Below are 27,316 nucleotides of genomic sequence, written 5' to 3'. Positions count from 1 at the left end.
ATGGTATAAATTAATGTCCAAAGGAAATACTTTTTATTCATTAAAGATTTGAAACTACAAATTATTTAACATATGTGCTAAGAAGCTATTTGTAACTGATTTTAGGCTCTGTGTATTTTATGTTCATTGAAGCACTTTTATAAAGAACACGTGCTTGTTTACTGCCACTGGCTGTTCAACTCTCTGAAAACTAGCTCCTCTGCTGCATACTGACTAGTACAAATTCTTTTGTAAAAAGATTACTTTTTAGGACTTTAGGGTTTTTTTTTTCTTATTGTTTATTTAATGTTCAAGCATAGTTTTAATAACAACCCTGCTCAGAAACTCATTTTAATGATGCTAGGAGTACCAATTCTCCCAGTCTTTCAGAAGGATGTAAATTACTAGTGTGATGTGGAGACTTACAAAGCATTTGGGCACAATGAACAAACATGAGAAAATTGCTGGAGGTAAAGAATAGCTACTGTTACCGGACAGAAGGGAAAAATGGCAAATCCAGTAATGGTCATGATGGAGATGCAAGTAAATAGAGCTTGCCATCGATTCACTAATTTGACAAAGTGCACCTAGATTTATCATCTTTCCAACCCTGCTCTTTCTAATCTTTTAATGCATTACCATCATCCAAGGCTCCTTTCTTCTAGGACAGTAACTGGGCATACAGAATAGTACCAGTATAATACCCAGTACAATACCAGACAGTGTCCAAAGTATCCCATCAGCTGGTTAAAATAGTCTCAAACACAGAGGCCTGGCACACGAAATCAGCCCATTTAGCACCCACTTCCAGAGACCCATCCTCCTCCCACCTGCCCTTCTTTTCACTTTATTGCTCAATAATGTCCAATAGTCTTCTAAGCTTTTGTTAAGTCTCTGTTGATCCTTGGTGTTTCCAATTTTTACTGCCCTAATTCTACTTGTCTTTATTCTGTGGTTCAGCCCTTTGTACCATGACTGATGCTGCTATGTCCTCCTCACCAGCTCCCTTTGGTTCCAACACTTACATACATCTTACAATATTTCACCCAGAAAATGTTTTCTTCTGTACCCTTATAGCAGATCTGGTAAGATATTTGACCCTAACAAACATGTGACTATTAAATATATTTATAGATGGGCAAATTGTGGAGACAACCCAGCTTCGTATTTCACAAGGTGGACAGCAAGCAGTAAACATGATAGGAATGAGGAACTACCAAAACCTATCCACTAGGTTCTTACAACCAGACCCAGTTATGTATTGTGTTTAGTTAGTCTCTGGAAAATACAATCACTGAGAAATTCCCTGTAACTATTGCATGACATGTAAACATGACCAATAGTCAGTTATCTGGGAAATCATTTAGAAATTCCAGGGACTCCAATTTGAACTCCAGTAATTCTAAAGGAAGATTAAATGAGAAAAAGGAGACACATTTTTGTTTTCACAACTAGGATTTCTTATTCTGACATCTTTTTAGTTCAGTAGCACAGCCTGAAGAGTGTTATCTCACCAGGAGGAAAGTAAGATGACAAAATTGATCTGTCTTCACAAAGCAAAATTATAAACTTAATTACATAATTATTTTTAATATGTGCATTTATAACTTGTGATAATAGCAGTTACATTTCATGTTCTTTGCAAGCTTCATATGCACCAGTTCATAAAGCCTAACAATATTCTCGTTCAACGTACAATAGTTAATGATCCATTTGCTTGCCATTTGTCTTTTCCTTTGCCAGTCTTTCTTTTTCTCAGTACTCATCCATCCTGTTACCCAAAAAAGGCATATTCTGCAATATTCACTTTAGAGGTGGCCAGTTCAAATCAATGCAAAGGAAGGATCTTCCAGAGTGTAGACAAAGGGCCATAATTAAAAATTAATTGGGCAGCCCCTGCTAGGGAACAGTCTCTGGGCCTAATTAAGGAATATTTCCCATCCTCAGGTTAAAGAGCCTTACCTTGTTCTACCCAGCAGGATTTTCTAGGCTTCTCTTTTCTAATCAGAATGTTATTACAGTTATTTGTAACTCTTGTGGAACATAGAGCAGGGCAGATACCTTATCTTTTTAGTTCACAGATATTAAATCAAGAGAATTCACATCTAGATGTCATGTAGGAGCCACGTACTATGTATCACCCAAAGATCCTGAAGTGTGAGCTTGACACTGTGACTAGGTGTAACTTCCAGAATATCTCTCTTGAAAAAGAGGTTACTGTATTATGCCTAGAGATCAGAAAGGCAGACTGAAGTTATCCTTAGTAATGTTCATCAAAATACTTCTAGCTCTCCTTCTTCCAGGCTCAGGGATGGATTGTCCTTTCACTATCACTTTGAAGTTAGGCCAATGAAATTTAAGCAGACATGCTGTGGATCCCTTCCAGACAGAATTCGCCATGTTTCCTGTGTCCTGCCTTGACAGTCATGGATGTGTGTGTCAAAATAGAATTTCCATCAGCCTGGTGCCTAAGAGACTATGGTGATCAGAGCCCTCCACTGACTCATGATAACCATGATGGTCATGTAAAATGAGAAATAAATTTCATTGACTTAAGCAACTGAGGTTCTGTGGTTGTATTTTTTCCACAGATCATCTAACCTATACAACTGATAAGCCTTCTAAAAGCAAAAGGAAGAAAACAACTTTGTTAATCAAGGCCTCTTCTGCAAAGTTCACCATAGGTCAGAAAATATTTCTTATAGCATTGCAAGAAGCCAAATCTGTACCCAAATCAAAAGTTAGCACTACCTGGAAGGAGCCAAAGAAATGAGGAAACCCTGACTTCCCAGTCTTTATCCAAGATGCCCCACAGGGCAACCTTGGAATTATAGAGGTAACAAGCCCCTGTTCCTCAAGTGTCAATCCCTGGAATGTGGCAGATTAGCTCTGCACATGAAACCATCTATTACTCCCCTTGTCTTGAAGCAGAAGCCAAGATAGCAGCCTTTAAACTAAGGCTTAGGGCCTCTAACAGATGCTAACAGGGAGACATACAAAGGCAGTACCTAGATTCATTGACCATGACTCAAAACACTGGTTAATAGCTAACAGAATGCATTGCTGTTTGAAGCTACTGTGTCCTACGTGATTTTGAAGGACTTGTGCTATCAGAGAGACCCTGAGCCTGGACTAGATCAGTGGTTCCCAAATCACGGTCCACAGACAGGGTCTGTGGGACTTTTTGTTCATCTGCAATGAAATAAGAAAAATAAGGACAATTTAGTCATTTTTAGTGAAACTAAATATATTCTGTTTAGAGGACTGTGTTTGAACATTATAACTTTCCTAATTTTGTGATATTAAAATGTCTTTACATTTATCAAATGATGGTAAAAGATAAATGGTAGGGCCTTTATTGTTGCTATTAATGTTTTTATTTGACAAAATAAAGTTTGGTAACCTTATGTTGTCCCCATTGTTTTATTAAAATTTGACTTAATTATGGAAACTATTGTTTTTACATGACCATCAGGTTAAAACTACTGAAGCTCTATAAATCTTTATATGTAGGACATCCTATGGTTATGTTTAATATGATAAAGTATAACTTGATGGAATCTTGAAACCTCCTGCCCCATCCTCTAGAACTGCACCATCCAACGGGGTAACAACCAGCCACATGCAGCTACTGAACTCTTGAAATGTAGTTGCTCCAAATTGTGCTGCATAGTAAAATACATACTGAATTTCAAAGATAAATAATAAACTTTAGTTATTTGAGAAATCTCCAAACTGCTCTCCACAGTGGCTGAACTAATTTACATTCCCAATGGATTCATTCACACTGTAAACATCAGCATCACACAATATACCTTTGTAACAATCCTGCACATATACCTCTTATCTCATTAATAATTTATCTCATTAATAAAAAATATCTCTTTAATAATTTTTATATTGATCAGATGTTGAAGTGGTAATATTTTTAATATCCTGAGTTAAATAACATTTATTATTAAAAGTGATTCATCTGTTTCTTTTTACTTTTTAAGTATGGCTTCTAGAAAACTTTAAATTGCATCTGTAGCTCACATTGTATTTCTATTGGACATCCCTGTTCTAATGTCAGTGTGTTCATGATTAACCACTATTAAGATTATGTTCTTTCTGGTAATATATTGTGTTTGCATGCCTTCTCAGTCACACAGACCATAATAGCTGACTTACTTCTGTTACTCAATAGCCTCATTTACCTAGAGTCTCTGCTCTTTCTCATCTTTTGTATCATATGGTCATGAAACTAGTTTTCTTTGTTAGTCTCCTTTTGCTCATATCACTCCATTGCCCAGAAATTGAAGAACAGGGAAGCCTTAGGCACCGGTGGTGAGAATGTAAATTAGTACAGCAAGTCCTTACTTAACAGCATGGATAAGTTATTGGAAACTGTGACTTTAAGTTAAAAGACATACTGTATAACAGAACCAATTTTATCATAGGCTAATTGATGTATAAACAGGAGTTACTTCCTATGGCTTACAGTTTGCAATTTCACTTAAAGCCACAGTTTCCAAGAACCTGTCAGTGGCATTAAATGAGGAATTGTTATATAGTTACTGTGGAAAAGAGAATGAAGGTGCCTGAAGAAATTAAAAATAGAACTAACGTAGGATCCAGCAATCCCATTACTGGAGATATACACAAAGGAAAAGAAATCAGTATGTCAAAGAGATATCTGCTCTTCCATGTTTATTGCAGCACCATCCACAGTAGCCAAGGTATAGACTCAACCTAAAAGCCCATCTACAGATGATTGAAGAAAACTGTATAGATAGATGGATGGATGGATAGATAGATAGATAGATAGATAGATAGATAGATACAATGGAATACCATTCAGCCATAAAACAGAATGAAATCCTGTCATTTACAGCAAAATGGATAAAGCTGGAGAACATGTCATGTGAAATAAGGCAGACGCAGAAAGACAAACACTGCATAATATTATACGTGGAATCTAAAGAAGCTTGTTTCACAGAAGTAGAGAGTAGAATAGTGGTTACCAGAGGCTGGGAAGAGGTTGGTTGACAAGCACGAGGTTACATTTAGACACGGAGAATAACTTCTGGTGTTTCTGTTATACAGCAGGGTGACTATAGCAAATAACAATGCAGTGTATAGTCGAAGATATAGTTGAAGATACTAGAAGATTTTGAATGTTATCACGACAAAGCAATGATAAATGTTTAAAGTGATAGAAGGTAATTACCCTGATTTGAACATTATAAAATGTATACAAGCATTGAGACATCACATAAGTATGCACAATTACCGTATGTTGATTATGAATTTAAATTTAAATTTAAATTTTACAATAAAAAATAAATTAACCTAATGTTTGACACTCTCCAACAACTAATTATTCCATAGCTCTCCAATACCAATTATGTTATTTTCTGGCCCTAAACCCATCCAGACCTGCTATTTGCACATGCCAAGCATTTGCACTTACTTGTCTTTGATTTGAAATGTTGTTTCCATTACTCTCTCTCAGTCTATGTCTTTCTTTGTCTTCCACATTCAGTACACAACTCTTCTTCTCTAAAAAATCTTCCACACTTGACCCTACCTGGCCCTCCAAACCAGTCTCGTTGATGATCTCTCATACCTCCTTTAATACATTATGTTCATGGCATGGCATCAATTTATATTTATTGAAAAATGTAAAAATATATATATATTTCAGACAATCAGCTATGTACATTCAGTCTCCATAATTCATAAATTATCTTAAAGCAGAGTATCATATTTCATAAAGTGACAGGGCTATAATACATCTAAAAGATTATTTGTTTTACTAGTGAGGTAACAAGACTAAAGCTTTTAAGTGACTTATCAGAGTTTACATGTCTAATTAGGAGCAAAAGTGGGACCAGAACTCCCAGTGTTCTACTGGTATTTCTGGAACAGGCCACTTTTACTTTTCTAATTTATTCTGTCTTCCAGCATATAGGAAATACCCTGGTATAAATCAGGTAGCCTCAAATGAAGCATGAAGAAGCATCAGCAGGAAATAGTGCCCAAAGGAGAGAACATTGAGATTATCAGGCTAGTGCAAAGAGCACCAGATCTCCCATAAGTTGATCCCATGGGGTGAAAAGCAAGCTAGATCATAGGCAAGTGAGTGGGCTTAGAGACAAGGCTCCAATCATAGCAGAGTGGCTGAAGTGCGATCAAGAAATCTGAAGCAGCTGCAGCCTAACCACAGTGACTGAGCATGCACATTAAGGTTGTGAGGGAAGAGGAAGAAAGATGGCTGCTTAGGGAACACACAGGTTACCAGACCTGAAACAACAAGGTTAATTTCCAGATCCCACCCACTAACCCAGTCAACAGACTATATCACGTATTTTATCTCATCAGTCTTGAGCAAGGTAGGCTCAATCTAGATAGAATGAGCCTAAAGCTTGAATATATTCAATTAAGGGAACTATGTAAAACAAAGTTAATACTAAGCCCTGCCCAGAGTTTGCACTTATTGTGTAAGATGATACAGAGATGGATAGATAAGTGTTGACTTGTTGACACTGCCCTCCTCTTCTTCACATTACCAATTTTGCAGAGAGTCACTAAATTCTGTTATCTCCCTGTTATATCCCTCAACTGGATATAGGGCAATGTGAAAATCCACATGGGACTTGGCTTACAATGTAATGGTTGATTTCCTGCTAAAATGACAATAGCTTTTGGTCAGTTTTCATCTAGGCTAAAATTGTTTAGGTTTTATACAAATTATTTTAAGAAATACCTCTGCCTACTAACTGCTCTGTCCCAGTTGCACATTTTGCTAGGTATCACTCCCTAAAAGTCATTTCATTTCGGAATTGTTTAATGCTAAATCAAGCAGCTAGTATTTTTGGTGTGACACAGAGGTGATGAGTTCTTCAAGGGTCTTGCCTGACTGACAGCTGTCAACTAGAAATGGATGCATAGAATGAACAATTTGGCAGCATGCATTTTAGCCTTTAGATTGCACTTAATATTTTTAATGTATGGTTGGTTTACTATTATCCGAATATCTCTACATGATGAAGGTCTTATTGAGGTTTTACCGGCCTCTTGCACTGGGACTTTCCCAGGTCTACAATCAAAAAAACACATCATAAAATGGCTTTTTCTACTGTTGAAAATGGTGATTGTGAAAAGGTTCAGAAACATGGACAGAAGCCTTCAAGTGCCATTACCCAGTTTTAAAACATGATGCTGAAAAAAAAAAAAAAAAAAAGTCATGGTTTATTTCCGTCATGGTAGGATGGAAAAGCCACAAGATTGTTGTGGATCTGTACGGTGCAGGCAGGTTAACAATGCTTGTTTGGTTTGACTCACTAGGTTGGTTTGAGAAGTAATTTTCAAATAGAAGTTTTTGTTATTATTCAAAGAGCCTCAATAAGGTTTTAAGAAGAGATTCAAAAATAAGAAAGGGTATCAGCCTGTATTAGCCTATGTCTAGGGTAGAAACCCCTGACATGCTCAGCCAAGTGGAGGCATTGACATCACAGATTCTATTGGGCCCAGAGTGCAAGTTTATAATTGAACAATGTAGGCAGGAAGAGAAGGCTAAGAACATACACTATCTATTTGTTTTTAAAACTCTTTAATATGTGTCTTCAAACTGCAAAACAAAAGAATGAGAAAACACACTTTAATTCAAATCTTAAGAGAATTCTATTTCAGTAATCTGGTTAAATAATAATAATAATAATAATACCTAAAGATTACTTAGGGGAGTCTTTTGCTACAATGCAGTGGTTCTCAACCAGGAGTGATCTTGTCCTTCAGGAACATTTGCCAACTGCTGGAGACACCTTTAATTGTTGCAACTGGAGAGTGCTACAGGCATCTAATGGGTGGAGGCCAGGGAGGCTATTAAACATTCTACAATGTAAGGGACAGCCTCTCACAATAAGGAATTCTCCAGTCCATAGTACAAACAGTACCTACCTCAATGTATGGCCAGGGTATGCTATATTCACTTTTGGGTTTTGCCACCAAAATACTTCTATAAAACTAATATGCCAGATTCACTGCCTTTGCCAAAAATAAGACAGAAGTGACACCCTGAGAAAACAAACAATGAAAATTATTCATTCAGATAAACATCTATTTTAGTAAAACCTAATAGATTCTTAATAAAATGAGAGATGATTTGGAAATTTTTCCCTAATAATTTGAGAAGATTTAAAATACATTGTTAACGAGTACTTCCTGGCTAGCGGCCCACTAATTGTATGTATCTGTGATATGCACTCAGGCAAAATTTTCAAAGTTTGCACAATAACATCAGAATGATTTTGAAGACCTCTTTATCAACAGCTTACTTTTTATTGACACTTCCCAAAGCAAGTTCTTCAATTTTACTATTAAGAAGCTTCTTATGGGTCCTCCTTCTGATACTGCCCTTGACATGTTCCACAGCATCCTTCCAAAAAACTACTATTTCTAAATAAATTTTAAAAAAATCCATGAACCACCCACATAATAATCTTAAAATATTTCAAGTATTATTAAAAGCAGTGAACATTTTATGGGACTAAATTCAGTTAACCATAAGCATGTCCATCAAAAGAACAGTGTCTTCACTAAATAAATCTACTGCTAAATGAATAAGGACTTGTGAAGATTTCTATAATTCTTCTTTCACGGAATTAATTATATTTATGGGGAGAGGAAGCAGTGTTAGTATAACCTTTTAGCCCTTATTTAGAAATAGGCTTATTATATTGAAGTCAATGATGTACAGATATGTAGTCCAAGCAGATTCTACTTGTATATCTACAAGTAGGGAGCATTAACCTCAAAAATAAATTCCTCATGTCAAAGAGCTACTACTCATTTGTTCCAGAAATTCATCAGCAAGTTGCAAAATAAGAATGACCCAGTCTGGTTAAAAGAAAATGCAGTCTACAGAAATGTTCATTGCGTTTTCATACTTTTTCCCCAACTGGTCAAATAATAAAAATCACTATATGAATGACTGACAGTTAATAATCACCTGTAATGCAGTAGGACCTACACCCCTCACTATGCCCTGTGCTGGCCATCAGAGCTACCTTGTTGCGTACATATTTTGCTCCAGAAAAGCAATGCTCAGCCAAGAGTCAGCACCTGCATAACTCTAAAGTCACAGGGGACCTGTAATTTAAACCCAGGCCGGCTTTGCTCCCGGACATCCAGTGACATGTCATGGTCTCCATTGTAGCAAAATTCACAAGTTCAAAAGGATTTTAAGTTGTTTTATTCCTTTGTATTCTTCTTTCAACAATATCCTATTGTTCGAATTCCCAAACTCAAACAGTTTATAAACGATTGCTGTAGTTACACTTTAATTCCTACCCCATAGTTAATTCCACAAAGTCATTTTGCCCTGTGTAATTCCATTCTTTTCCTAGTCCTATGTCACAAGGGGAAAAAATATGTTTTTGCTTATGAGATATCTCTAGCTCAATTTCTTTCTGGTAATGTATCTTTGATCAGTTCAGACATTTCTCAGAGTTTGTATACACCCTCGTTTGTAGATATCCTGTGTGTTCTCTGAAACTTTATTGCTGCTTAGCTTTGTGTGTGTGTGTGTGTGTGTGTGCATGCACACGCGTGCGTATGTGTAAAGAAGGAGATTAGGACATTTAGAGAAGGAGGGCGGGGAGGAGAGATCCTGAGAATAGAAAGGAGGAAAGAAAAAAAGAGGGAATGGAAAGAGACAGAGAAAGGAAATGGGAGTGGAAGGAGGGAGGACTGCTTTGTAGCTGCTAAGATTGCAGACAGAAATAGCACACAACCACCGTGAGCTGTATGCGATTCAGAAACCAAGACCAAATTTTGTTCACTTTCATTAATCAGTTGCTCAGAGAGAAGGAAATGACATCTGGTCCTGTCTTCTTCTACATCTTAATTATTGGAAAATATTGTAAGTATGCTCAGTATCGAATTTTGTATACCTTAGTATTTTGTGGAATAACCACAAGCACAAATGTTTATTCCTTATATTTATGCTTTTAAGATAAAATGCATTTACTGATAAAATTGTAATCTCACTTCAGAATTGTTCTTCTTAGTAAATGTCTGGTATTTGTATTAAAAACTGTAATATCTTATCATAGTCAGTAATGAAGCAAGACTGATGTGCTATGTAAACCTAGGCTTCATAATAACCAATTCATATAATTGATATTATAAGCAACATTATAATGTTTAAAGAGTAGTAATTCTTAAACTGTATTCAAGGAATATATTCATTGAAAAATCCTAGGAAAGTCCTCACATTTGTGCCAGTTTCTGTGTAGTTGTAATGCTCTGTCGCCCTTATCCTTTGTGATTTGCTATCATAGGTGTGCTTCTGGGCAGGGAGATGCATTCTTAAAACTCTTTTTATTCAGCAAGATTTATCACTGTTCCTTGAAAGAAAAACAAGGGAAAGCACAAAACAATGAAAACATGGGCTCAAAAGAAGCTCCAAGTGGGCATGTTATTTTACTATAATGACAAATTTTGTTTTCTCTATGTGTGCTATGGTTTATTTTTCAGAAAATCTTTTTTAAATTCAAGGGAAACAGCTGTTGTGTGTTAAGCTCCGTTTGAATTATAGTATGTAGATAGAAATAAAATGTTTTTGTTTCCTAGGTAATAAATATGAAAAAGTCAAAGCCAAACCAAGAACAAAACTTTCTGGGTATCTTTAGTCCTTTATGATTCCGGGAATGTGGGCTTTCACTAATTTAGAAGTTAACAAGCCTTTTTATAGTTCTGTCTCTTAAAAGTTTGCATAAGTTTTGTTAACTCTGAGCTCTTCTATTAAGGAATGTCTTTCAATCCTGACTCTCCCAATTGCAATGTGTCAAAGTGATTATATTTTCCTTTTCTCCTTCTTTCCCCTTCCCTCTACTCCATCTCATCTAGAGTTAAAATTAAAGGATGGCATCAAAACCACAGAAACTATTCAGAATCCCAGGGAAATATTCTAGTCCTAGCTTTCTCCATCTCTAATCTTGATTACTGACATTCCTATTTTTTAACTGAAGGGAAAACAATAAATTGCAAACCATCACCAAAAATGTAATGTTTCTAATTATAATTCCATGTTTAAACTACCAGAGCTTTTGATATTTGTGGCCAACAGCTTCAAAAATAATACCATATTTTACCATCCCTATTCCATTTCAATGAAATGAATAGATTAAATAAGCCAGAGGAATATTTCCAGAATAGTCATTCTAGTATAAAGAATTTAAGGGTATATAAAAAGTGTTTAGGGCAGGTTGAGAAGCAACTTTGACCACTGTGTTACCAGTCATTTCAGGTTAGGAAAAAAATTCCATGTTTACATGTAACTTTTTGTTAATAATTATTTTCATGAGCAGGAAATAATAATAATGGTGGTCATGATGATGCCAAAACCCTCTGTCTCTTTAAATTTAACTTCTCTTTTGATTCAAAAGAAAATTTGGGAATGTAGTGTAAGTTGAGAGCTCCAAGTTCTCATCCTTCCACGCCTTCCCCAGGAAATGAGGGCATAAACATTTGCAGCAAAGTTTGGCAAGCCAATTCCTGGCTACATGGTGTTAACTGCATGTTGGGGTGGGGGAAAACTTGTCAGGGACCCCCTGAAATAGCACCCACAGCCAGGGTTCACCTTGAGTTTAGCCCCTCACCCAGGCTTCACGTAAGTGAGAATTTCCTGGGCACACAGCAACGGAAATCAACAACCACGCATAAGGACAAATTCTTAAACCTCTGTAAATGCCCCATGGTGGTGGTTTCTCTGTGTGTTTGTTTTGTTTTATTTTGTTTTTATATCCACTTTCCTGTTACGGGAAAGGCGATGTGATATCATGGAAGACACCTAACCTAAGATGCTTAGCTGCACTCCCATGTACCAGTTCTATGGTTTTCAGCAAATGATTTACCTCTTCTGAGCATGTGAAATGGCAATCAAATCCTTTACCCTGTCTACCTCTCAGACCTCCTGTATTCCGTTCTTTGTTACAAAAATTACCTCCTGAATCTTCACAACAACTCTATTATGTGGATACAATTAAGCACACGAGGTAGGACATTCAGTGCCTTGTCACAAGACTCGAGCTAATAAATGCCAAGATTGGAATGCTTTCAAAGCCCATACTCTCTCCCCTAGACTATGATAATTCTCAGTAGCCATAATGTGTATAAATGGGCTTTGAACACTATAAAGCCCGTTACAGACGTAAGCAACTATTAGTCACCCTTTCAACCAAAAATACCTACGCATGCCAGAGCAGTGACCATGCTTTATTCACCTATCTTATTAAAGTAAGCATGGTCCCTGCTCTGAAGGGATAGAATGGAGAAGACCGCAAGTTGATTTAAATTCAATTCAATAAGACAAGTGCAAAAATTGAGATCCACACAAACAGAGGTGACATTAAGACTTAGAAAAGATTTCCTTTTAGCCTTAAGAATTTTCACTCTTTAAAATCCTTCTGTCCATAGTCTAATTAATCGTATTGTGCCAATGTTAACTTTTAGTTTTGTAATGTACTAAAATTATGTAAGATTAAGGAAAGCTGGGTGAAAGCTGTATAGGACCTCTCTATACTATTTTTTCAACCTCTTGTAAGTATATAATTATTTCAAAATTCGTAATTAAAAAGCAATCCCCAGGACAACTTGTATTTTAAGTTCTTATCAGACAATGCTTTATTATTTCTTAAATGCTTTCACTAAGCAAAACCATTCTTTTACTTAATGTTTTAGATAGGCAGGGAACAAGTGAAGATACAAGAAATAGAGGGAGTTCAAACATAAGCCTGATCCACTTTACTATTTTGCCAAGGACTGGCCCAGCTTAGTAAGGTCCTCACTTTCAGACTCCTAGAGACACTTACCAGGCTACCTGGCCTTTGCTTCGGATCCCAGTACTCTCATAACTTGTAACAGTTTTCTTCTGTAACTATGAAGAAGAGAAAAGGAAGAGACAATTCCAGAACAGACCGTTAGCTTGGTTAGTACATGGAAAAAGAGAATGTGGGCATATTTATCCAATTCCAAAAGATGAGTGAATAAACACACCAATATGCAGACCACAGAGGTATACTGTGTTCCACCTTATACTTTGGGGGCGGTTGGGTTTTTTTAATTTGTATAAATTTATGGGGCATGAGTGCAATTGTGTTACATGCCTAGATTGCATAATGGTCAAGTCAGGACTTTTAGGGTATCCTTCACCTGAGTAACATGCATGGTACCAATTAAATAACTTCTCACCACCTTATATTATGGGGGCTGCTGGCAATTTTATATTGTTTTTACTATGTATTTTGAATCATATTTTTAAGTTTCAAATGGAAGGAAAATTAATGAATCTGTGCAAATGCACCCTGATCTACATAAAGGGAAATTATTATGTTTGTGAACTAGTCTTTCAAGCACAGTTTCACACATTAGTACAAACTTGTTAAACTAAAATGCCTGGAGTTGAATATTCTAGTTAGGTTTAACTTTTGTCTGAAAAACTGTAAGCATATAGACCATTTGATTTCAGTCCTTATGTTTACGGGTGTAGTTGTTTTTCTATTTCCCATTTATTGAGAGGTCTCCATGGATGAGGAACAATGTAAGTGCTTTACAAACATGATCTTATTTTATTCCTATAATAACCCTATGAGATATTCTCGCTTTACAAAATAGGAATCAGAGAATGAGAAATACCTGGCAGCATTCCTGGCACCACTTCCTAGTAATGATGCAAAGGAGATTTGAATCCAAGTCTATCTCCTTAAAAAGCCTATGCTGTTAAACATGATTCGATTCTAACACTTTCTTAAATTATAATATAGAATTTAAAGTGACCGTAACAGACCCCTGACCTAGCTCACTGGCCTTCAAGCAAGTCAGATCTTTCTCTATTTTAGATATTAATCCATAAGGAAATATTGACCAGTCCAAGGTCTCAAAGCTGGTAAATCCAGGGCTTCCACCACCTACGGTGAGGGCCTCCCCATCCAAGGCAAGTTCAACAAATCCATGCTAGGAGTTTATATATCTCCTCTTATGAGCTGGTGCTATCTGCTTTGTATACATTCCTCAGTGTACACCAACAACTGATGAATTAGTATATGTAAAAAATATGAATATATAGAAAGCACTTTTGTTTGCAGCACATGACACTTAGCTATACATATAGCAAGTGCCAATAAATATTGACTTAATTCCTATGTTAGCTTACCTCTTCCTCCTCCTGGATATTTTATTAGCCCCACAACCCCAACAGGTCTATTTCCTGCCTATGTGCAGTGATCCAGTACTCTTTCATCTTTTTAAATTCTACAGCTTCATCTATTTCTGTGATCAGAACAACAAGGACCCAACACTAAACCAAAAGCTCTTTCCTTCTTTGGAGATAAGCAGGGGCAAGTTGTGAATATTTCAAATTTAGGTTTTGTTCTCTATCACAACAAAAATATCAAGTGGAAAAAAGGATAGTGTAAAGTGAGATATCATGTTGTTCATGTTAGAACTTGGTATTTTCCTACTAAATAACTGTATTTTATAGCAGCCTGGGTATTATTAGATTTGTTAAATAGATTCATTTTATAATTATTTCAGTACTACCTAAATTAACTGGGTCTCCTGATTTCTTCAATCTTTTATGATAATGAATATGCCTTTTGGAAATCATCAATGTTTTCAAAAAAATTCTGAGAGTTAATCTTTGGGAATGGTACTCTTGGGACTTTTCACCAGCTGGTCTAGGCCACCTGGAGCCCTTGCCTCTGGCCATTGTGCCAGCAACTCTTTCCACCCCTCTCTCACCATCATTCTTCCTCAACTCATCCTCCCAGATTGCTCCAGGAAATCAAGTTCTCATTGAGTTCCAGTGCAGATGGACACAGCTCTCTCTCTCCTTAGCTCCTGTTTCCAAATGCAATCCTACGTCTACGTTTAGACAGGGTGCTCAGTTGAACCAAAATGTTACCCACATGATTAGCTACAAATGAAACAGAGATAATCTGATATATTCTTTAATAGTAAGATTCACACTTAAAAAAACAAAAAGCTATTGAGATTTTAAATAATTTTTTTGTTAGAGGATTGAGTAGCCACTTGAACTAAGAGGCCATGTAATTATATGAGTTATTCCATTGATTAAAACATATAGTTGATCAGGCGCCATGGCTCACGCCTGTAATCCCAGCACTTTGGGAGGCCAAGGCGGGAGGATCACTTGAAGTCAGGAGTTCAAGACCAGCCTGGCCAACATGGCAAAACCCTGTCTCTACTAAAAATACAAAAGTTAGCTGGGTGTGGCGGTGGGCACCTGTAATTCCAGCTACTTGGGTGGCTGAGGCTGGAGAATCACTTGAACCCAGGAGGCAGAAGCTGAAATGAGCCAGGATCGTGTCACTGCACTCCAGACTAGGTAACAAGAGCGAGACTCCATCTTCAAAATATATATATAAAATATATGTGTATAGTTATATATAAAACTATAAAAATATATATATGTATAGTTATGCTGTTGTCTCCTACTAATCTTTTCCCTTGGTTCTCATCTAATTCATTTAAGGAAAATGAAGTTTCTTTTCCACTTCCCACAGTCTGATCCTCGAGCAAATTGCTATTACTTAGACAGTTTCTATTTAATGTCGCTCAAGTACTATTTTTGATTTCAGTTTCATAAAAAATCAGATTTTTTTTGAGTTGGAAGGCAAGGTAAAGCTATAAAGGACAACATCCTCATTTTTCACATAGAAAGAAACTAAGGCCATATAGCTGTGTTCCCTTTAGTTTTCAGCTCCTTATTCTTAATTCACTTTGAAAAGCGGGTCTCCAAATTTCATATGTAGGACAAAAAGGGCAAGAAATATCAAAAGGGTAAAATACCACTTGAAAATAGAACCTAGACAAATTATTAAAATAAACTTATTATCTACCAAAATCCTAGCCTCAATGATTAAGACTTTGCCAATACACTAAGCTAGTATAATCCCTCTTCACATACCTACCTTGTAGAAAAACATTTAAATCATTCTCACAACCAAGGAGACAAAGGTTCTCATGGCACCTGCCCATCACCATGTTTGCAGCCAGGCCCAGAGGAACTTTAATGAAAGGGACTTTAAAAATGCTTAGAGTAAGGCGGGGGGCAGTGACTCATGCCTATAATCCCACACTTTGGGAAGCCAAGGCAGGTGGATTGCTTGAGCCTGGGAGTTCAAGACCAGCCTGGGCAACATGGCAAGACCCCCATCTCTACAAAAGATACAAAATTTAGCCAGTCGTGGTGGCAAGCATCTGTAGTTCCAGCTATTCAGGAAGCTGAGGTGGGAGGATCACTTGAGCCTGGGAGGCAGAGGTTGCAGTGAGCCAAGATGGTGCCATTGTACTCCACCCTAGGGAACAGAGCAAGACCATGTGTCAGAAAAAGAAAAAAAAAATGCTCAGAGTAAGTCAACACCCAGTGGATGTCTTCACTATTAATATCTCCTCTCCAGTCCATGCTCCTATCCTATTCCCCAGACAATAGAGTCATCTCTAAAGATGGCAGCCCTTTTCATCACATGCCATGCAAATCATGAATTTGGCCGTTGGGGTCACCCCTCTAAGGTGAGAGAGGCTTCATGTGCCACAGGTTGAAAAATGAGACTGAGCATTGCTACAGCAGAAGAAACTTTGCCAACTTCTCAGGAGTAATTTATAGGCTATCAGAATTTATCAGACATTTCTAGTGTCCAGAGAAATGCCCTCTTTTTTTCTGGGTGCCCCAGATAATGTAGGCACCAAATACCTGTGTGCTTCACTGCTCCCATAACCTCTTCCTTCCCACCAAAAAAGAATGCCATCTCTTCTGTCTTTCTGCCTATGCAGGTGCCAGAGAGGGTGAACAGTGGAGGCCCTGGTCGTAGGGAGTCGAATATCCCTAAACTTACTGTGTTCTTCCCTCTCCCCACCCCAGCACACCGAGTTTCCTGAGACAGAGTAACATGTTTCAATCCTCACCTTTGTGGGGATTGAAAGGACACTCATAGAGCAGCATAGAGCATCCTCACTGTTACGTTAAACGACCCCAAGGTGTTCATTCCTGATATGGTAAAACATAAATCCCACACTGGTTGTAAACTCTGCTGTCATGAAAGTCTGATCTCTTTTTTCGCTTGCTTGTTTTGTTGTTTATGAGACAGGGTTTTGCTCTGTGGCCCAGGCTAGAGTGCAGTGGTGTGATCACAGCTCACCACAGCCTCAACCTCCTGGGCTCAAGTGATCCTCCCACCTCAGCCTCCTGAGTACCTGGTACCACAGGTGCGTGCCATGACGCTGGCTAATTTTTGTATTTTTTGTAGAGATGGGAGTTTCACCATGTTGCCCAGACTGGTTTCGAACTCCTGGGCTCAAGCCATCCACCCACCTCAGTCTCTCAAAGCTCTGGGATTACAGGCGTGAGCCACTGCTCTCAAACTCCTTTAAGTTTTGATCCTGCTACATGCTTGGTTTCTCCTCCTTTGCTTCTCTCCCACAGATTGTCTATTTAGTGCCAAGTGGACTCCCTGCAGCTTTCCCTTTCCTGGCTAAGCAACCTAGATACTGGCTTCCAGTTCTAATTAACCAGTTCCTCTTTCTCCCTTAGCGCTTAATTTCTCCTTCCTATCTTAATGATTCTCTGTATTCCTTAGTCTCACCACACTTTCTGACAAAATACTCACAAAGAAACCTCCTGTCTTGGTCCCAAATCTTGCAACTCAAATTCTTATTTCTACTCATTTCCATAATAAATACTTCCTCCTCATGAATGAGGACTTTCATAGGGAACAGCTGCCTGTTAAACATACTATTTGCAGATTATAGCCCTCCCTCATTTTGCAGTTACCTGGGTTCATGGACGTTTTTGGTCAATTTTTTTCTGTGTTGTGTAAATTGGTTCCAACAACTGATCCTAATAATACGAGCAAGTTATGACCCTGCAGATTCTTGTAGTTGTAACCATTTAAACAGATAAATCTTACTTTACAGAGTTTAAATTAAAACAGTATAAAATAGAACATGCAAATAGATATGAAATGACAAATTTTGAATAAAATTTATATGTGTGTGTGCCTGGATCTAGTGAAAGAAATCAGATAAACTGCCCTAGGAAGCTTTTTTGGAAGCTTTTTCCAGGCACATATTGCAAGTATAAGTTAATGAAAGTAACTGTTCTCAGGTGCATCACACATTGGCCTCTGAGATACAGCACAATCTATTCTGCCATTGTCTTCACTCATAAAACCTCGGATTCTTTTTATCCTCTTCTCTCACCCTCTGTTGCTCACCCCAGCCTTTTGATGTTTTAATGGGTTTTTCCCAGAGCAGGCTAGAAATGTTTGATTCATTTTCAATGGTCCAGAAGATTTGCCGTTTTTACTTTCTCAGTTGTGGCTGATTTGCTGGAAATTGCAAAACTGCCTCATGGTTTATAAATGTTTCTACTTTCTCACACATTTCAAACTTAGACACAATGACATCATCAGTCATGCTTTCTGTTAGCTTCTTAACCTCCATTTAACCTCCCTCTTTGTGTTAAGATCAGGAGAGGTGGCCAGTTTAGCAAAGTCAAATTTAGATTTTTATTTCTGCCCTTCTAATTGCAGTCGTTACCCCTGATCCTGTGAACTTGCGGCACAGCAGTTTAAGCTCCCTGGACAGGAAAGAGGGACTGCTTTTGTTTGTTGATATTTTCTTAACCACTGAGCATTTGTCTTCAATGGTGATCCAAAATAATGTGGCAAGTCATTTGTCTATCAAATCCATTTTAATGGGAAAATCTATACAAAGCTTTTGTAGCGCTTCTGGCTCTTGGGCACCTTTTTTCAAAGTTTCTATGCTAGTAAAAATAGCAGGTTCAATTTGAAAGCCTCACGCCCTCTTCTGTTCTTCAATCCCCTAGAGGCTTTGAGTCTTTTGAGACAGGGTCTTGCTTTCCTGGCCCAAGCTGGAGTGCAGTGATGCAATCTTGGCTCACTGCACACTCTGCCCCCTGGCTCAAGCAATCCTCCCAACTAAGCCTCACGAGTTGCTGGGACTACAAGTGTATACCACCATGCCTACCTATTTTTTAAAAAAAATTTTATAGAGAGGAAGACACACTACATTACCCAGGCTGGTCCCAAATGCCTGGGCTCAAGCCATCTGCCTACTTCAGCCTCCCGAAGTGCTGGGACTGAGCCACTGCACCTGGCCTGCCTTTGACTCTTCACTATTTCTCTCTCTTTGATCCAAGGCCCCTTGGCCTCACTCTCTGCCCCTCTGTTTCCTCCAATCACTCAGCCCCTCACTCCTGATCCACTCCTGACACACACGTTCCCCTACTCCACAGGGTCATCTCAAACACAAAATTTACTTCTAATTTTTTCAGGAGAATCCACCCTTCGGTTTTTGTCCTTTTTTTCTTCAGAAAGCATGGAGTTGGGGAGGGGTTCAGGGAATGTTAACAAAGGTAATGCCAGCATTCTCTGACATGAAGTTTGAGGGTGGAAGGAAATGTTATAAACTACTACACACACACTTTAAATCGTATGCCATCATTAACATTAAGCATACCAAATCCAGGTACGATATGTAGTGTAAACATTTTCTTGTTTATAGACCACAAACCTCAGATGTGCAAAAATTACATTTTATGTTTCTTTTTTTTTTTTGAGACGGAGTCTCGCTCTGTCTCCCAGGCTGGAGTGGCCGGATCTCAGCTCACTACAAGCTCCGCCTCCCGGGTTTACGCCATTCTCCTGCCTCAGCCTCCCGAGCAGCTGGGACCACAGGCTCCCGCCACCTCGCCCGGCTAGTTTTTTGTATTTTTTTTAGTAGAGACGGGGTTTCACCGTGTTAGCCCGGATGGTCTCGATCTCCTGACCTCGTGATCCACCCGTCTTGGCCTCCCAAAGTGCTGGGATTACAGGCTTGAGCCACCGCACCCGGCCACATTTTATGTTTCTATGACTAAAATTCAGAGCTCATGACTCCTACATAAAATAATAGAACATTTAAATTTGCTAATTCAAAGCAGCTGGGTTTTAAAATCAGGCACGTTTTCTTTAAAATGCAATCTGGGTTTGTTTGTTTTTTTTTTTTTTTACATTTGGGGGTATATGAGCAGGTTTGTTACACGGGTATATCGTGTGATGCTGAGGCTTAGACTTCTAATGGTCCCATCACCCAAGAAATGAACATAGTGCCTGATAGGCAGTTTTTCAGAATTTGCCACCCCCTCCCCTTTTGGAATCCCCAGTGTCTCTTGTCTCCATCCTTTTGTGCATGTTTACCCATGTACCCAGTGTTCAGCTCCCACTTATAAGTGAGAACATGTAGCATTTGTTTTTCTGTCTCTGAGTGAATTTACTTAGAATAATCAGCTCCAGCGGCATCCCTGTTGCTGCAAAGGGCATGATTTTTTTATGGCTGTGTAATATTCCATGGTACCGTATTTTCTTTATCCAATCTACCATTGGTGGACATCTAGATAGATTCCATGTCTTTGCTTTGTGAATAGTGCTGTGATAAACATATATATGAGTGGAGGTGTCTTTCTGGTAGAACTGTGTATAAAATACAATCTCAATCACTTAAGAAACCTTACCTTCTCTACCCTTTTACCCTTCTGACCAACAGCATCTGATTTCGGTGACAGCTTCACGAACATCAAAATTGAGGAGGCAGGTAGACAGGTGAACATCTCCAGTCACTTTGCCAGCTACTCCTGATGGTTAACTCACTCTGGCAGGGATGGGTGACATCAGCACCTATCAAAGCATTCAATGACTCTTCCACATTGTTCTCCAGCTAATCCACATGCTTATCACCAAAGACCACCAACACCATCTGCTCATAGCCTTCTCAGGAGGGCACAAGAAGCCCTCAAGTGTCCTTCCTCACCTGTTGGGAACTCAGGCAGATTTGGGGCTGACAAAGGCCCTGGGTCTAGCTCACCCATTCACCATCGCCTCCCTCACATCAAGACCCTGCTTCTCCTAGAGACTTGCCCTTTCGTTGAGCTGGACTTTAGGATTTGAGACAAGAATCACTTCTGCTTAGGCAGTCCCCCAAATTCTCTTAGCAATTTCCACCTCCTCCCTCCCTCTACAGAGTTTTAATACCAAAGGGACAGGGTGCTTCCGTCTCACATTTCACTCTCAGCAGGTTCAGGAAAACTGCTTTGAGGGCGTCATACATGCTTAACCCTTAACTCTCTCTAGAGGTTGTGGAAAGACTGGATGTTCTGTGTCCTTCATTACTGGATCTTAATGCTCAAGACCAATATGGTAAATAAAAGAAGTAAATAAAAAGAAAGAAAAAATATTCGTCTCTCAAGCACCTGTATTTTGCCATTGAAAGCCATGACTCTAAAAAGCTTTGGAATTTAAAGCCAAGAAGCTGAGGACTGTAGAAAGTTGTTTTGTGTTCTACCTTCCCTGAGCAATAAAGTACAGTCTAAATTTCTAGTTTTAGTGGTGGAAGAATAAAAAAGGAATAACCATGAAGGAAGCATACATGGACATACCCTAGAATCAGTAATTATAAACACAAAGCCACAGTAATTAGAAATAATTATTATAACGAAATACCTTAGTAAGAGATGCACTCTTTTATTTGCAAATCATATCATATCAAATTTTAGCTATTTCCCAACACTGTAAAATAGACACAAGTGAATGTGTATATTTACCCTTACTCTCAAGAAACTTCTATAGGAGAATCAGAATTTTCAAAACTTGCCTAATGATAGATAGGGTTAGTCTATCTTTATTTGGTCATTTATTTTTTAAGTCACACACAAAAAATGTGCTTACCCTATTTGGATTCTAACTCAAATATCTTGGCTCAAAATTCTGTACTCTTTCTGATACCAATTTTCCCTACTTTTCTATTCTGTTGCCCATAGTGGTTCCTCATATTTCACTTACACCTGCCTTTCATGTAACTTTTATTTTTAATCTCTTTTCCCTACACTTTTCTATATGTTTTTTTCCTGTTGCCTTAATCAACACTAATCACAATATTATAGATGAAAACACCAGTGTATAAAAGTGTTATTCAAAGTGTGAAAAATCCCAAATTATTAGGCATATTTATTAAATTTCTCCCACAAATTCTTTCTGATGCAATGTCTAAAACAATAGAATGTGTAATAAATAATTGGTAGGAGTAAGGAATAGTCTCACATGACACTCTCACCCCCTAGAAACTACTCGATCACATTCTTCTCTAATTAGTTTCCCAGGGACCTACACCACTTTTAAATTTATTCTGGGGAAATTTCGGCAGATTTTTAATGTATATGATAATGTGCTTTATTCTATGTACTTAGATACACAAAGTGTTCTAAATCAATGTTATGATATTCTGATTTTTTTTTTTTTTTTTTTTTTTTTTTGAGATGTTTCATTCTTGTTGCCCAGGCTGGAGTGCAATGGCGTGATCTTGGCTCACTGCAACCTCCACCTCCTGGGTTCAAACAATTCTCCTGCCTCAGCCTCCTGAGTAACTGGGATTACAGGCATGCACCACCACGCCCGGCTAACTTTGTATTTTTATTAGAGATGGAGTTTCTCCATGTTGGTCAGGTTGGTCTCAAACTTCCAACCTCAGATGTTCCACCCGCCTCGGCCTCCCAAAGTGCTCAGATTACAAGCGTGAGCCACCGTGCCTGGTCTTATTCTAATTATTAATAGGAATTATTTACATTATTAAAGTTATAGGTAAGAGTCATTAAATTGTTAATGTTTTGGTTAAATGATAAACACTCATAAATGTTGTCTGATTAGATCCTCACATGAACCCTGAAAGATAATGTTCTCTCACCTTGCCAGAATGAAGAGAGAAATTTAGAAATTTGTCAAGGTCATGGGCACATCAACACTTAGTCCAGAACTCGAACCTAAGCTTATCTGATTCCCAAGCCTGAGTTTTTTCAGTCACATACAAACACCAAAATCAAATTCTCTCTCATTTTTATTATTGTTACATATAATAAGTAATTTCTATTTTATTACATATAATAAAATAATGTATATTGTTATATTATTAAGTATGATAAAATATTACTATTATAGATAATATATGATAAAATGATTTATAATTATGTAATATTTTATCATTTATTATATCTCATTTTATAAGATGAGAATTCCTATTCCCATTAACAGGTAAACAAGCTAGCCAAGCAAGCTGAACTGGTTGCAGATTTACCATGTTTTATTTCCCAGAGAGAGGAGAGAAGGGCACTGCAAGGACAGGTACAGCTTGCACAAGGTCATGGAGACAGGAAAGGACATGGCAGGCTCAGAACATGATGAGAAGTCTGGGGTAGTTTAAGAGGAGGGCTGAAGCACATGCTTGGAGATGAAGTTAGAGAGGATCACCAGAACCAGATCATGAAGGTCTTTGTAAGCCACGTGCCAGAGTTAGGATGGTAGTATATTAGTAATTCGAATCCAGGTTTTGCACAAAATGGAAGTAACTCAGGCAAATTACCAAAAATGGACTACAATGTGAGAAACTGAAAGCAATCCTTAGGGCGTGGCCATTGCACTTGAGTCACTGGAAAGATACAGGCTATGACCAAGTCAAATCAGCTACTGGTTTTCACAAGGAAGTAACTCAGGCAAATTACCAAAAATGGACTAAAATGTGAGAAACTGAAAGCAATCCTTAGAGAGGGCATGGCCATTGCACTTGAGTCACTGGAAAGATACAGGCTATGACCAAGTCAAATCAGATACTGGTTTTCACATTGTTTTCCTAGGACCTTAATACATTTTAAAAATATTTTCTCTCTCTTCCTATCTATAAAATACACAAAATATGTGTGGAACACACTACAGAATGTTTGTTGAATACCCTGACCGTGATAGGACTGGCCTTTTTGATATTGCACTCCACAGATATCCAACTATTATCTCTATTTTTCGTTCTCAAGAGTTTGATCTAGTCTGTGTTGTGTTTTCCACACTTCCTATTTCCCTTGTGTTATTTTCCAACTCACTATTTTCTTTAACTCTGGAAAGCCCTCTTATCCAGTTTGCAAATAAGGCAATAAATAAAACATAACAGAAAACATTAACAAAGTCTCATACAATAATGGACAATGGATGGACAAAATACTTATACACAGTTATTTGAATCAAATGGAATGAACTCATTATTTGGAAGTACATACAATCTGTACTCTTTAATCAATCAGTAACTTTGCAACACAAAGGTTGTTACTCAGAAAGTATCAGTCAACAGATTTAAGAGATTTTATTTAGCAACTATAACCTCACAGCAGTAGAAAACAGCACATAGACAAATAATTGAAAATATTGTGTTTATAGGACTAAGGCCTAATACCTGTAAGAATATAATTTTACTCTCTCTATTTTAATATATTTACATTTTAATCAGCAGTACTACCCATGATATGTTTAATGCATGGGTGTAAATTCATTACTTTTTCTCATTTGTATTTTCCTTTATAAAGGACACCTTAAGAGTATGATGAAACAGTGCTGAAAGTTTAAGGTGCATTATGGGAAATGCATCAATCAGCGATAACTTCAATATCCTCAGCAGACTTTCAATTTCCCTAAGAATTGCAGAACCATAGACATGCTATCTAGAGAAATAGCTTGCTCAGAACGTCTTTAAAATAAGAATACATTCAATCATTCTTGCAGGTAATTATTAACCCAAGTATTGAACTGTAAGAGATACCTGACTTAAAATAGGGTCTTTTTGCAAATACTGTATACATTGTAAGCAAACCATTGTTAATGCCTTCTAACATGACTAGAAATATTATAACTACAGGTCTTGGAAAACTATAGTTTTCATACACATATGAAAAGATTAGTGGTTTACCTTCAACTGAACGAAGTCATATTCTTCCACTGGATAAATTATTTTCTGGCATAAATTAGATGCATATTTGGAAACTCATATTAACTGTTTCAAAATAATATAGCCAGGAAATCATATACACTTTGGAGTTGCAATATTGGTGTACTAAATAGGGTTTACACTTATGAGCTGAAAGAATTCCATACACATGGAATGAACAAAGTTTTGTTTACTGTTTCTAAAAAAAAGTAACTTCTATGCCAATTTGTGAATTTATATTAGGCTGGTACAAAAGTTAATTGCGGTTTTATGGCAAAAACCCCAATTACTTTTGTACCAACCTAATAGAAACCTAGCTAAACTAGAAAAATAGCTTTGTTCACTTGATTAGTACAGATATATACTCTAGAATCTAAATCTAAAATCCAACCTCTCTTTAGGATTTTTACCAATATTTGATGACAAACTACAGCTGTGGGAAATATAGCATTATCCCCACCACTGTGCTTAATGGTGAGCTAGTCCTCATTTGAAATATTTCTCTTTTTATCTCTTTCTTTCCTTAACTATCTCTTCCTTTCATCCTTCCCTTCCCTTTTTCCCCCCAAAAAACAATTACATTTTCTTAGTCTAGTTGTTTCACAGACAAAATCTATAGTCCCTAGAGTTTCTATGAGGCAGGTAAAGGGCTTACATCCTTTGAGAAAACAAGGTCTTGGTGGCAGACTATGTTAACATCAGGCCTGAAATGCTCTTGGGGGATATTTATAGAAATTGGGTCTTACCTAGCTGACAACAGAGTCTGGAGAAAAGGACTACTTTCTATATGCATTAAAAAGAACTTCACGATACCATTATTTTAAAATACTGTTCTAAGTATTTCAGACACACAGACAATTATTCATTCTTCCTTTCCTTCAATTAATTTTGTTTTACTTCCTACAATATGCCAAGCACCAATACAGGCATCAGAAATAAATGATGGACAACTCCAGAAAGATCCCTCACCTGTGGGAATTTATAATCTGGCGGTGATATTTAAATAACAAAAAGTAAACTAATAAACAAGATATCTCAAAGAGTAATAAGTATTGTGAAGAAGGAGAAAGTGGTGGAATAGGATAGTAACTAGCAAGGAATTTAAAGGGATAGGGGGATAGATAGAGGGATCCCAAGCAGTCTCCCTAAGAGAGCGATACTTATGCTGAGGCTTGAAGAATGAGGAACAGCCAGCCTTGTAATGATCTTAGGGAAGAACAATGCAGGCACTCACGTAGATGGAACAGCCAACTCAAGACTCTAAAGTCAGACCAAACCTAGCACATCAAGAGAGGACAGTGTTTGTAGGTCAAATTAAACGAGGGAAGAAAAGTGGAAAGAAACCAAGTTAGTGAATAGGATTGGCCCATTCATGTAAGGTTAAAAGGTAAAGGTTAAAAGTTTGGATTTTATTCCAAGAACAATGGAGTGTCAGTGGAAGTTTTAGAAGAAGACACATTAATGATCTACTTTAATTTTGAAAGATCCCTCAGGCTGCTGTGTGGAGAACGGGATGAAAAGAGGCAGGCGTGGAAGCAGGAAGTCCAAGTGAGAGACAGCTGCAATTAGACACCATGGCTCGCACTCTGGGGAAAGAAGCAGAGATGAGAAGTTGACTCATTTCAGATAGTCAGGTGCTAAAGGATTGCAAGTGGGAGGTGACGGACTAAAAGAATTCTTGGTTCCTAAAACATGAGAGAATGCAAAATGAATTGTGAGAGAGAAGCCAAAGGCATTTTTCTTTTTACGGGGAGAAAAAATAGGGGCCAGGCGCAGTGGCTCGCGCCTGTAATCCCAACACTTTAGGAGGCCGAGGCAAGCAGATCACCTGAGGTCAAGAGTTCGAGACCAGCCTGACCAACATGGAGAAACCCCGTTTCTACTAAAAATACAAAATTAGCTGGGTGTTGTGGCACATGCCTGTAATCCCAGCTACTGGGGAAGCTGAGGCACTTGAACCTGGGAGGCGGAAAACAGGTTGCGGTGAGCTAAGATCGCGCCATTGCACTCCAGCCTGGGAAATAAGAGTGAAACTCCGTCCCAAAAAAAAAAAAAAAAAAAAAGAACAGGTAGAAAAATGGTAATATAATCCATGACTTCTCTATGAAATAATTCAATTCTAAAAGAAAGGTGCTTCCTTCCACGTTTCATAGATGTGCATCCAACCCATGTATTGTTCTAACGAGGTGAGTACAGATGGGCAGGTGAGCAGGGGCCATTCAAAGCATGCCCACGTGGCAACAGCATTAAGAGAGTATGATGGAAGAGGGAGAAAATGAGTCTTTCCTCACTACTTCACCCAGTGACCTGAATTAGCAACCGTCTCCCATCATGGGAGGCATTAAATTGAGATGGCATCATGGACAGAAAGAGGAAGTTAGGCAGTTGGCAACACAAACTACTTGCTCTGTTCATTAAAAGACAAACTGGAAGGGTTTGGAGATGAGGGTGCTCTACAAAAAATGAAAAGTATTAACTA

At 37.9% G+C, this 27,316-nt stretch overlaps 1 protein-coding gene across 1 annotated transcript in view; it reads left to right on the top strand.

The window, feature by feature from the left end:
* Window positions 1-9,570: 9,570 nt before the first annotated feature.
* RXFP1 (relaxin family peptide receptor 1) overlaps window positions 9,571-27,316 on the top strand; it is a 123,180-nt gene continuing 105,434 nt past the window's right edge. Inside the window, exon 1 of the mRNA XM_017859715.1 lies at window positions 9,571-9,883. Coding sequence (XP_017715204.1) covers window positions 9,769-9,883 — 115 coding nt within the window. The 5' untranslated portion in view covers window positions 9,571-9,768. The remainder of the gene's footprint in view (window positions 9,884-27,316) is intronic.

The sequence above is a fragment of the Rhinopithecus bieti genome, unplaced genomic scaffold, assembly GCF_001698545.2.
Source record: "Rhinopithecus bieti isolate Rb0 unplaced genomic scaffold, ASM169854v2 scaffold_50922, whole genome shotgun sequence".
Taxonomy (NCBI): domain Eukaryota; kingdom Metazoa; phylum Chordata; class Mammalia; order Primates; family Cercopithecidae; genus Rhinopithecus; species Rhinopithecus bieti.
Note: the sequence above shows the minus strand (reverse complement) of the source record. Positions and strands in the feature narration are given on the sequence as shown.